Below are 13,531 nucleotides of genomic sequence, written 5' to 3'. Positions count from 1 at the left end.
GAACATTTTGTAGGATTCCACATGTAGGCCTACAAATGAGCCTGGCAAAAATAGGCTACCTGAATCTATATTAAATGTGTTGTCTCAGTCATGTTTCAATTAGGCCTATGATCAAAACTGACTTCCCACAATGCGTAGTCTTGCACAGCCAGACCAAACTACATCTACAGTGCATGTGACACAGACACATGACAAATAGTAAATATTTTATTTTGAAAGTTTTGACCAGAAGGCCCAGCTTGTTACACTCTCTCCCACTTGTGAGTCTCTACAAGACCTTCAGAGTCAGGCTTGATTTATATCTATAGCAGTGAACTAATTTGGTACTTGATTAACATTAGCTACATAGTTAATGAGAAAGCATCAAGTTGGAATTTTTCCTTTTGTTTTATACTGTATACTACTTGTACATGTAGCCTACCGTAAAATGTTGATTGGGTCCACAGGCCATGGAGCTCCACCAGGTGACCAAACCTGATATTGCACTCAAAATAAACCAATTCTGGTTGCCGATTAAAAAGAGTGTAAAAAAAGGAACATGATTTTTTGTATTTCTTTATGAAGTACAGATGTCACACATAGTCTGATGTACAATGAAACTCAATGAATACCTGATGAGTTCATGAATACACTTTATTAAAGCTATTCTATTATCCACGCAAACATTCTCCACATTTTATACAAATATCATAGGCGAATAAGGCTAATAAGAATAATGCTTACAACATTTGAGATCATTAAAGTGGAATGAAATGTCACAATAACTCACAATTAAGCACTAGCATTACTTATACGTAGAAAGGAATATAATATATACCGTATGTATTTATTTTATAGTGAACAACATACACACACACACAAATGAGAAATTGTCTCTCTGTGTGAATCCTGATGGTTGTTTACAGTGGAACACACTGACTTTCCAACATAAAAAAAACATAATTTTGTAGAATGAACAAATCAGAAGCAGACGTTATCTGGATCATCGCGTGCGGCGAGGTAGGGGAGGTGCTGGGTCTGTGTTTCTCGGAGCGGGTCTTTGAGGAAGTGCTCGAGTCGGGCAGGATATGTAGCGCTCATGCAGCATCTTCTCCGGCACCCTACAAGAAGCAGGTCGTAAATATACAGTAAAGGGTGGAGGAACCTTGACCAGAAATTTCTTGATTATTAATTTAGAAAAAAAGACAGCAACAGAATATATATTGACAAACTCTATACAACCAAATTTTGAGACTAGTGTTTCAAGCCATATACCATACCATTTATGTATTCTAGGAATTCAAACTTAAGTTTTGGGTCAACTTAATTAAATCCTTGGTAAGCAAATAATAGCATTATTAATTACCCCTGGGAGAGTTTCTGTAAGTTGCTGGAAATGAACTTCTACTTTAGATAGCAAACAAACCACTTTTAGAGTCACTTTGATCTGAGCTGTCATTTTAAAATGTTCGCACTAGGTACTCACTGGCCTCTGTGCAGGCTAGATATTTATAGCTTTACACATCATGAAGATCAACCCCTTCATCACTTTCCGACATCCTCCTGTCTCACGCACAGCTATGAATAACTGGTGAGTGAGCGTTTCTTCTTGATCATTAACTGTCTCCCTGCCTGTAGATTCTTTCATTTGTCTCTGTTCCTCTCCGCAGACATGATGTATACACGTCTACAATTATTATTTTTACTGTCACATTGCAACACGATTTCACAGCTACATTGAATCATTGTATGTGCATTGTATCATATTTCTCTATGTTGTTTACTTCTGCATTGTAACATGAGTAAACTAAAGTATTGCTCTGTTTGCTAACCTTTCTGGAACCCGTGGAGGAATCCTTGGTGGAGAAATGCGAGCTGCAGCATCAGAAGACCGTGGAGGTCTTGGTGGAGGAGGGAGATTTTCCATTGTGTCCTTTAAAAAAAATGAACACTGTGATGACACATAAAAACACTTGAAAATAAAACATTCTGACAAATCCAACAAACTATTATGCTCTACCTTTACAGTTGAAACAATTAGTCCAACAGGTTTTAGCTTTTCAATTGTGCAGATCAATACTTTTCGTGATCATGTGTAACTGTAAAAATAAGACCTTTGGCACTTTGAAGATACCACCTTGGGTTTTTGGAAATTGTGATGGAATTTTTACTTTCGCTGACATTAATGGACCCAATGATTCATCGATCAATCAAAAACATGATAGGCAGTTTAATCAAAAAGAAAATATTTGTTAGTTGCAGTCCTTTCTACCCTCATCAGAAAAAAGTAAAACTAGTGTGATGATCAGGGGGTTTCCAAATGGAGCGTCAAAATTTAAATGTACAGAAAAAAACCTCACAGTTCCGATCGCACCCTGATGAGCTATTTCTTGGAAACCATTGAGCAATGTGTAAGACCCTTCAAAGATTTCGCAACAGAGGGACCTGGGTTTTGCTCTCTGACTTTCAATCTAAAAGAAGATCTCTACTTGTAAGTATTTTAGTACTTGTAAGTAGCAAGTCGCTAAAGAATGAAACTGAAAGCTAGACTCTTTGTCTACCTGTTTGCTGCACATGTACAGTAGTTATGTCATGCAAGTTACACAGTGCAGAGGACACGGTCATGCCACAAGAGAAGGTGAATGTCAGTTTGGTTTATTGACACTAATGCATCCGTCAAGTAGCATCTAAGTGGACAGTTTACCATATTCAGATGTAAGTCTCACCTCAAAGTCTGGCTCTGTGCCACTGCTGTAGCTGAAGGTGCTGTGAGTGCTCAGCCTGTTGCTCTCGGTACCTGATTTAAAAACAAAACAGGCCAATTGTGAACTGTGACCTTAAACCACTTCACTAATGGGGGTGCCCTTAGCTCAGTTGGTAGGGCCCCCCCCCCCCCCAGCAGCAGACCCGGGTTCGATTCCCGCCCGCAGTCGTTCTCTGCATGTCACTCCCCTCTTTGCCCCATTTCACCTCTGTCTCTTAACACTATCAATAAAGCATGAAAAAAGCCAAAAAAATATCTTAAAAAAAAAAACACTTCACTAAATGTGGATACAAATATCTTTTGGAGTCTCACAACAAAGACGTTACAGTTGCACAACATGTCCGCAGGGAGAGGTATGAGCGATCAGACGACAGACAGAATGAGAGAATGTGAGAGTCATGAGAATCATGAATAATCAGTGCAGTGAAAGCAAAGCACAGTGTGTTGTGCTCTTCTGATATTTGCATGCTCATTTAAGATATTTGTCTTTGAATTATATTTAACTTTTTGTGAAAAATATATAAAAAAATAAAGTGATTCTTCATACAATATATAAATAACCTAGAATTCAGACTTAAGTGCAGCTCACTTAATCGGAGACATTTTCTAGAATAAACAGAACAAGAGCGAAACTCTGCCAAGTTCCTCAGAGGTTTGTTTCACCTTGCCTGTCTGCCATTTGATCTAATTTGCATTCGTAGAGGAAGTGTTAATAGATTGAAATATGTCATAGAAAGATGGCACAGTTAAAGCCGGACTTGTTTGTATGTCAAGAAATCTGTCAAGACCAGATGTTGAAGCTTTTTTTCTTCAATATTGTGTATGTGGGTGTAGCTTCTGATTATCAGGAATTTCAGGATTTTATCTTTGAGGACATTTTTGTTTTCCTACAGCCTTGTTCAGGTAAAGGTCATTGACAGTAGGGGAGAACGGGGTAATTTGTCACACGGGTTGGTTGTCACAATCGTTATATCTCGGAACCAGAAGGCGCCGTCTGTGAAATGTTGGTATGTAAATATCCATAATTGGGATCAGAGGTCACCTACATAGTGTTCCTTGGAGTTAGACTGCTAAATTTGAGGTGAGATGACTGTTTGTGTTTTTCATGTCAAATTGAAAATATTTAGCTCCTCAGTATTTTTCTTCTAGGCTTTTACACAATGGGGTTATAACAAAACACTTGTTACCCATACAAAGTGTGAAGGGTAAACTATAGTTTAGATTGTGGTTAGCAAGCTAATTAGTTGTCAGATGGTTGTTGGCCTTGATGCTAGCAAGAAATTCAAGTTGGGGTTGGTCGTCACATTTTTTGGGGGGTTGGTTGTCACATGTTATTTCAAGGCTGCAGCCAGAAAAGGAACCCAATAACGAAATAAATTGTCAAGCTGTATCCTCACTGACACCCCAGAGAAGGAAAGAATAGAGCAGGAAAAGGCAGCTAGCATGCAAAATAAAAAAGGGCAACAAAATCAAAACAACCCAGTGCATCCCAAACTAGACCAGCTGCCAAGGCTACAGTAAGTTATGTAGGCCTATTTGTCAACTTGACAATGCAATTAAACTTTCAAATGTAGTTCTACTTTCTTGCCTTCTTTTTAAGATTATTCCCATTAAGATAACATTGTGACAAACAACCCCATAGTGTTTGACAACCGACCCCTTGATGGGGTTGGTTGTCACAATGTGTCTTTGATGATTAATTTCTTCTTTATTACAAAAAGATAGAAAAAGTGAGGGGTACACATTTCAAGCCAACACCTTAAGCTTCAATTTAATGTAGGAATGACTATTGAAAGATGTTTAGGTGATAAGCAATTCTCACTAGAGTAAAAAGTGTGCCTACTTACCCCGTTCTCCCCTACATATAGTATAAGTCCCAGTATTGTGAGAAATTACTATCAGGATGGTGGGAATAATGGATTTTAAGAAATTCAGATAGGGCAATGTACTCAGCCTGCAATGAATATTTATTTGCTTGCGATAGCCAACATTGTGCATCATGCTGTGATAAAACAAAATAAGGAAGTTATTGTTTGTTCAGTGTTATTGGACTGTGAAAAAAGTTCCAAAATATGTATAGGACAGCATCCAAAACTTTCCCATCTCTCACAGGCAATGAAATGCCTCCATTATTATGACTAAAAACATTTCTTATAGGCAAAGGTAAACAAGTGCCTAAGGTTCTGGCAACCAAATGGACGTATTAGACACAGGAATAACAGGTTATATGTTATTCGTCGAAGAAATTTATTAATTGACAAACATTTCTATTCCTTTACATTAAAGCTTTTCCATGAGAAAGTTTCACGTGGTGCCTTAAAGTGCCACTATTTGAGTAATAATTTATCTTTCTCCAGCATCTTTAGAGTGTCTTCAGCTAATAAAGTTATCAATAGAAAATATTTTCTTAAGGTCCTGCTACTTGACCCCTTTTTCAGCACAAACCAGTGAGACATATAATGTAATGGGCCCTGTCATGAACAGTAAGTGTCTCTAACTGCTTGCCTGGGTCATGTGGAATCAGGAAGTCAAACAGCGAGCAGACGAAGACAGCATGGACAGGTTCATCAAAAAGAAACAATGACAACATGGGTTTTAGGGTCTACGTTGCCCTTACATACATGTAATTAGAAAGTGGAAATGAAGCCACAGCAACACTAGGATAAAGAAATCTAAGAACCAACACTTTGGTGCCTCTTTTTAAGTTACAGCGTTGACCACTGAGCCACCATGTTGTAAAAAAATAAAACTTAATAAAAAACATTTTGACTTACTGGATATGCTGGAGGTACTACCCGTCTTCCAGCTGCCTCTCTGGATGATATTAGCAGCTGGAGGGGGAGGGGGAGCAAACAATCTGGGTGCAGGCTCGTACACAGAACACTCCAACGTCACATTCGTACCCAAATCTTGAGTTTGCAAATTGGAACCCCAGTATAAGTTCCTCTGCAGGGGAGCACTTATCTCAAATTCTAAGAGTGAGGAGACCACATCAAATATTAGCATTTAAAAAAAATCAACAGGATGTGATTTTCCACTGCGTATTGCCCGTAAATGTATCATGTAATTAATGTAAGATGCACTTATTTTCAGCCTGTCACAGAGATATATATTAAAACGGCATTAGTACTTTCCTAAAAATGTAAATCAGAACAATAAATATCTAAAAAGAAAAAGTTTTCTACTACTACTAAATGGTCAAATTATTCTACCGAGGTCCTTTCCTGTCTTCTCTCTCTCTTTGTGACGTCTGGTGATGCTGCCTCGTAAACTCTTCAGATTTTCCTGAAGAAACAAGCAAAGCACCGCATGTGTTAGATCCATTCCATGACCGCTAATCAGCACCTGACAGACCATGAGGGCTATAAGGTTTGAAAAGTTGATCTACCTGCTGATAGCGTATGGAGTTGGCCCTCTCCTCATGGGCGCACTGCCAGGACTTGAACTCTTGAACGGCTTCATCCACAGTCATTTTCCCGACTTTCACTCTCTCCTGCAGAGATATGAGCTGTCTCTGTCCAGGTGTTTTCATCCCGGCATAAGTGGGAGAAGGGGGATCCGCCACAGGCTGAACTGGATGGGTGAAGAGAACGTTGTCATCCAATAAAACAAATTAGATATCAAACATTGTGACATTTTCCATTTTGAATAATTTCCATTATTTCATCCAGAGGGGAAATAACAAAACCTTTTATGAAATCGGTAAAAAGAAGAAAGAATTAGTTGAACAAATGTTGAGGCAGAAATCTTCTAAGGGGTTGAGGTGAGTCTTTAGTGTATCTGAAGACAAGTTAACAAACTGGCAACTTCAAATGGGAAAGTATGATATTTGCTAAAATAATAAATAAAAAAATAAAAATAAATTCATTTTAGCAGGCTCACTAACCTGTAATAAGAAAATTACAACAGTAGGCTACCTTAGATTGTATCTAGGCAAGTAAAACCAGTTAGAACTTGGAACCACAGCTTCACAAATTACTAAAGTAATTCCACTGACATCATTTTGTTAAATTGCCTATCTCCCACACCTCTTACATTAGCTTCACTTTATTTGTATTCACGGTCTTAAGAAAAGAGGTGGTAATACAAGTAGAGCTCACATGCAAATCAGGAGAATGGTCTCAGGGGAAAGTTATGTAAACTGTTGGTTTTCTTGGTCTGTGATGACTTATTTCCAATTTAAAAAGAGGTTAACATTATTAAATCAAAGAAATGTTAATATAATTTTTTTTGTATCCCTTAATCTTTATTTCATCTATAAAAACTCTGCCGAATATATAACAGTTATATCTAGTTATATTTTTGACTGGATTACTAATGTATTTACTGTAGTTTGATTAAGTTTTTCAGGAGCAGTTGAGCCATTGTAGTGCGTTCATAAAGGCAAGTAGAAGATATCTATTCTCAGCAATGCATTCTATTTCAGAGAACTACATGCTTTGCTCTAGGAGCCTAAAAATGCACCAACAAAAAATAGCCTTAAACAGCAACAGTGCTCACTGTAATGACTTGGCGTAGGGGGAGGGGGGTTTGGGGCACAGGTGCGGACCCAGGGGTGTCTTAAAGTTATCCCCGGAGGGATAACCACAAAATCACACAAGCGACTACAGGGGAGGGGGGAGAAAACAAAAAGCACAAGGCTACCTTTTAATAACCAAACTAAAGTCAGAACCAAACCACTGCTGCCAAGCAGCTGAACGAAAGACAAAAACTTGAACAATTCTTTTTTCTAACTCAGAGGGCACTCAGAGTGAACCTCTCACCATCGCATAGAGCAAACAATGAGCAGCACAGAGCACTGGGGTCTCAGGGCATATATAACCTCTTCACACCTGGGCTCAATCAGCCAATCAGTGCACACACACCTGATTGCAGTCAGTGAATCAGTCACCGTTCTCACGGAGGCGAAACACTCCGTCTCCTCACACTCACAGGTTATTTGGTGTCACAGAGACCCTGGTTCTCCACAGTATTAATAAAGGTAGCAAAATCAGGTGTGGGCGATTAGGTAAAAAGTTCTCAATGTTATTTTCCATCATTTAAACTGTGCTTTACCTGCAGGACTCTCCATTTCCATCGCTCCACTCTGGGACAAACTTTTATCTGAAAATACTATGAAAAATATTGAGTTAGCCATTTTTGAATGCAGAACATTTTATGAAATCTCATGTGTAAAAAGTAACATTCTGTGGAAAGAATAAGAGGCTGCTGAATACCTCTAGAAATGTAGGCCTTTGGCTGTTCAGGCCCTGACTCTGGCCCTGACTCTGGTCTGGGGATGGGGGCTGGTGGACGGTTCAGGATATCTGAGCTATAGCTGTCAATTGCATCCACAGTATCATAGATATCCTCTTGGTTTAGGCTGTATGGGTCCTCCTCTTCTTCAATTTGATCTAAGTCATTATGATCATCTTTTTCCTCTTCCTCACTTTTAAGATGCTCCTTGTTTCCCTCTTTTACACTGGCATGTGGTTTTGCTGAAAGACACAACATATGAGCATTACCCAACACATACTATATTATACGCATTGCTATTTAAGGTCATTATTTCAGTGATTCAAATGTTCACCTTGAAGGAACTTCCTAAGCATAGCCTCCTCAGGGTTCATGTCAACTGCATCCATTACCTCATCTGAAAACAGAGAAACAGGCATCAGCAACAGCTAAACAATCAGTTTTGTAATCTTCACCATTGTTAGGACCAATAAATAAAATCATGTAAATCTCACATAGGTCCTCTGCACATTCAGGGTCAATCCCCAGCATTGCCTCATATATGTCCTCTGAGCAGCCTGAGTATTTCAGCATGATGTCTTGAGAAGTAGTTAACATCGACTCATACACGTCTGCACTCTCCTCTGTGTTGATTGTCTCCTCAAAGTGAGACTTAAGCATGTCTGCCGTTTCCTATTTTTAAGAGACAGGCAGACACAGATTAAAAAAGGTTAGGAGAAACTGAGTGCCAGAAGAAAAAATACGACACATTGATGGAAACCTAAGAAAAAGCTTTCATCACTAAACTTACGACAAATTCATCAATGAACTGTCTGAGATCAGAAAAGCCACTCTTTGCTGCCAGATGGTTTGGGTAGTCTCCATTTCTGTTCTTCACGCTGTAAGCCTGGAGAGCCCCAGGACACTGAAGGAGAATAGTGGTCAGCTTCTTCAAACCGTACTTAGCAGCAAAGTGCAGCAGCGTGGGAAGCTCCTCGTCACGCTGATCTGAACGACAAACAGTGATCACTCAGTCAATGTATGTTGACCTAAAAAAATATGCTTTTACTATTTACTTTGGGGGTTTCATCATAATGGATCAAATAGGCATTGCAGAGGTTAAGAACATACGCTAGACCAGATACGGTATTCTAATACATAGTCAACAACAGCCGATCTGGTCCCAACTTTGGGAAATTATTTGGGGAATGACCCCAAATAAATACATTTTGGCAATTAATAGCACGAGAGAATAGCATGAGTTCTCACATGCCGCCATGTTCTCTTCTTCAATCTGTCTGATTCCAAACAGCTGAAGACTTGTTGCAGGCATCCTGGATTTTAATGAGTCACATAGCATGTTGTCCAGTGATTCTGTTGTGTTGGACGTCAAGTTGAAGGCCTGATAGGACAAAATTACTGGTGTAAGAGCTGTTCAATGAGAAGAAATGCCTACTGTTTACTGTTTGGCATGATGTCTTACCTGGCAGATGAAGTTAAGAGGATCAGTAGCATTATCAAGATACCGACTGGCTTCTCCCATACTGGTATAATATGTAACAGGACTCAAGCTGACACAGGATTGGTCAGTGTACAAGGTGAGCGATACCACTCCAGCAGGCATATCTAGAAAAGAAAGAAAGAAAGAAAAAAAGTCAGTTTAAATATTTCAAAGATCTTTCCATGACCACTGAAAAAGAAGTTTGAGATCACGTGATTCTCTAGAGATACTTGCCAGGTGCAGAAACGCTTATGGTGTATTCATTCTCCACAGTGCCTGGGACTCTTTTTGCTGCTCCTTCTCCAGATGAAAATTCGACCTCTATCACCGACTGAACGTCCAGTTTATGCGTGAAAATGATAAAAAGTTTCCCCAATTCCTAAAAAAATTATGCGTAAATAGAATTAATACTGTTTGTTAGTATTCTTTTCAACTCAGGCTGTAACTATTTCATATATAAAAGAAATTGAGTAAAACCTTTTATTGATACAACTTAAACTCTTATATCAACAGCATAACAGAATTTAAAAGCAAAACTTTTATAAACTTAAAGGGGGAGTCAGCGATTCTGGAGAATGTTGTAGTCAATATGCTACATGTCTGTACTCTGTGTGTGCTGAAAAATCCATTGTTAATACGCAGCCTAGGCTCTGTTTAAGGGCATATTTCTAGCTACGGTGTGCCCGTTTGTTTACATACCCTTTGTTTACAGTGCCTAGGCTGTGAATTAACACTGGATTTCATTCAGCTCACACACAGTGAGTACACATAGCGGATTGTGAGAAGATATTCACAGATTTTGACAAAGAGAGATTTTGTCAAAATTGTCTTTGATGTTTTATTCTGCAGTGACTTAAGTCTTACCCCGCACAGAACTCTGTTGGGTTGAACAGTGACACAGGTGAGGTTCGAGGGGATACTCATTTCCTTGCTTGTTGAATTCCCCTTGCCCTCTAGTTCTTCATCCTTTTGGTCAGTTTCTTTTTGCACTTCTGACACCACTTCCTCTGGTACAGCAGAGGTGGGAATTTCAGTTGATAAAGGTGATGTGATGTGCAACTCTGCTGCAGCCGGAGTTTTGCACTCATGTTCAGCCTCAACTGGTCTGCCTTCGAAAAAAAAATTAAATAAAAAGTATATGGAAAATCAAGTAATTCTATCAGCTAAACATTCTATATTGAGAAGAAGTTTTATTTAGCCTTCAATCACTCTGCAAGGGCCAAAGGCTCTGTTTACACATTTTCTCACTTACATCTGCTGATAGCTTCAGTTTTACATGCTAAAGTTTGAGGTTTTCACCTCTGAAACTGTAGCCATCACAATAACAAAATGGAGCTGTAATTTCATATGTGTATCTTAAACATCTGATAAACCACAAATGAACAGGTTTTACAGAGACTGTTCCTTCTGTGGCTCCAACTCATTAACTAGTCTGCTCATGAGGTAATTTTTGTTAAATCTTGACCACACTATACATTATAATAAATAAAATGTAATTCACTTCCTTTGCAGTGGAACAGAGTTTGATAACTCAAAACAACTTTGTGCTTATCACAATATCATTACAGGTAAGTGAGATGATATGTCTTTTTTTAAATAATTTGGGAAAATTGATCCTTTCCTTGATTAGATTATGTTGATTAAGCATCTTATCTTGATCTTAAATAACTAAGAAATACAACATTAACTAGAACTGCAAGCAGTTGTGAACGGGGGCCAAGCCCCGGGGATGGAAAGTTTTTGAACGTGGGATGTTTGGTCTGGGAGTTATAGACCAAAAGGCAAAAAAATCGCAGAGAAAGATGCTCAAGTGGATAAGGAGATGTATACTTTTTGTGTTTTTGGCGCCCCCTTTTAGAGCAATTTAACAAAAATGTAGAACCAACCTGAGAACTGTAGGACAAACACGTGTGAAGTTTGGTGTTAATAGGATGAATCGTTTTGGATTTAGGAGCAGTTTGGTACAAGGTAGGTATATTGCGCGAATCTTTGAAGTGCTACCGTTTGGTCTTCCGACGGTCGTAGAAAAATTCTGTATACAACTTTTGCTTGTGGGAGTCGGTAGAGCATAATGCTTTTGGTTTCGTCCAAATCGGGCGAAAACTGTAGGAGGAGTGTGTTTTGGTGACTGACACAGCTTTTGCGATGTAGCGAAAAATCTATCCATACGCAAAACGCGGTCCCAGGCCCTTCTCGGGCTTGGCCCCCTAATAATACTCCTTAACTGTTTGAGGTCTGTATAGGCACAAAAAAGCAAAAATGATGTGTGATAAGTTTTACATACTGTCATTGATAGATTCTAAAATGGTGGAAACATAGACAGCAGGCTCGTCCTCAGCTGATAGTTTCCTCCAGCTCGGCCAGTCTTGGAAGATCTCTGTCAGTATGTCATCCTCAGACATGCCACACAGAAGCGCCACCACTCTGTGTGGGGGATAAAGGAGTCTCTGAAGTTCTCCCTGCAACTCAGGGTCACAGAGCATGTCCAGCAATACTCCTGTGAGGAGCAGCACAATGCACTTGCAGCCTTGGAAATAGTCAAAGTTATATCCGTGGAGCTCATCAGCTTGGTCAACTGCATACAGCAGAATAGACCTTTTGCGGAATTTTCGTGAGCTATTCAAGATTGTCTGCAAATATGTGGCCCATTCCTGTGCTTCGGCCGTGTGTAGAATTAACAGCTCATAGGCTAAGAGGGATTCAGAGTCAGCTGAAAAACAAATATATTATAGTGTGATTAGTAGGTACAATACATGCATTCAAACTGTCTCAACATTGCTTTATTAAAGTTCCTCTTATACAGCATTGATGCAGGCTATCTAAGTGAAATGATTCACAATTCTGCAAATAGCTAAAACATTCACTAATGATACGACACTGGTCACACTATGTGCTGATGTCGATCTGGCAGCAGGTAGTGTTTGCTCCACAACATACCAGCTGTCTGGTTGTGAAATGTCAAGGTGACTGCGGTTAGAGAATGAATGTCCAATTTGTTTGATATTTCAGAACAGAGCCAACAAGGAGTTGTGCAAACATTGCTGTGTCAACACTGGTCAGAGTAATTTTGTTTGACTCATTACAGTGTTTAATCAGGTCAAGTTCTCCTCTGTACACGCTAACTGTAAGAGAAACTCAACATGACTATTTCACCTTCATTACAGTTCCCACTGACGACAGGGCAGAGAGACTTGCCATCTGTTCATTAATGGACCGCTAACATGACTGATAGGGATTTAGACATATGGGATATAAAGAAATAACCGACTGATGACTTCACTGTACAGGAAGGCCATGATGCTTGCTTCTGCTTTTTTTATATAAGCTCAGAATACATTTTTTTCAATGAAAGTTCAGTTATATAAAGGTGGATTAAATTAACCAAACTAAACCTAGTTCAAGGGGAAAACATACAACATTCTAAAAGAGTAATCCATATTGAGAAGTTAATAGTCAACCATAAGGGGCTGCTTTTATGTTAATATAGCTGGAGGAACTGGCGGAAAAGACAATTATGGAATTTATGTTATATTACCTGAGTCAGTGCTTGAGATGGGTTCTTCCATGGTTGTGAAGACTCAAACATGCGCAAAATGTAGCCAACAAGGAGCATCCCAAATGTGTCCTTTTGGTTTCTCAAGTTAACTGTAGCTGCTTTCTTCTTGAACTGAGCCTACATTAGCTTTCACCAGCTATAGCCCTTTTCTCAGTTGTATTAATAGCAACCCTTAGTTTCCTGATTTTGGTTACTCTGCCTCACTTCCTGAAACAGTTGAAGAAGTGATAAAAACCACAACAAGTCTGCAATGACGCTTTCCCTTGGCTGTTTTTCATTGGTGATACGTAGCTGTTGATTATTCAGTGCAATCATTAAATAAATAAAAATAAGAGGTAGTTACATGTTCTGTTTGAGGTATGCAGACACAGACATTGTCACAGAAAGCAGATTAACACAAAGCCTCTAGTCTTTTGCTATGCATTTGCTCTATCTGTCTGTCTCTTTCTCTCTCTCACACACACACACACACACACACACACACACACACACACACACACACACACACACCTGTTTT

At 39.1% G+C, this 13,531-nt stretch overlaps 1 protein-coding gene across 1 annotated transcript; it reads right to left on the bottom strand.

Moving 5' to 3' along the window:
- Nucleotides 1–703: 703 nt before the first annotated feature.
- On the bottom strand, nucleotides 704–13,175 carry pik3ap1 (phosphoinositide-3-kinase adaptor protein 1). The gene is made up of 17 exons (XM_080036992.1): nucleotides 12,994–13,175; nucleotides 11,743–12,168; nucleotides 10,323–10,567; nucleotides 9,693–9,837; nucleotides 9,441–9,583; nucleotides 9,227–9,359; nucleotides 8,769–8,965; nucleotides 8,473–8,650; nucleotides 8,313–8,375; nucleotides 7,960–8,220; nucleotides 7,799–7,855; nucleotides 6,132–6,316; nucleotides 5,956–6,028; nucleotides 5,518–5,715; nucleotides 2,706–2,776; nucleotides 1,812–1,912; nucleotides 704–1,100 (listed from the first exon to the last, which is right to left on the bottom strand). Exons 1-17 carry the CDS (start codon nucleotides 13,022–13,024, stop codon nucleotides 983–985), a joined length of 2,625 nt encoding a protein of 874 aa, XP_079893118.1. The 5' UTR covers nucleotides 13,025–13,175; the 3' UTR covers nucleotides 704–982.
- Between the last annotated feature and the right edge of the window lie 356 nt (nucleotides 13,176–13,531).

This window comes from Ammodytes marinus (assembly GCF_949987685.1).
Source record: "Ammodytes marinus genome assembly, chromosome: 11".
In the NCBI taxonomy this organism is placed as follows: Eukaryota; Metazoa; Chordata; class Actinopteri; order Uranoscopiformes; family Ammodytidae; genus Ammodytes; species Ammodytes marinus.
Note: the sequence above shows the minus strand (reverse complement) of the source record. Positions and strands in the feature narration are given on the sequence as shown.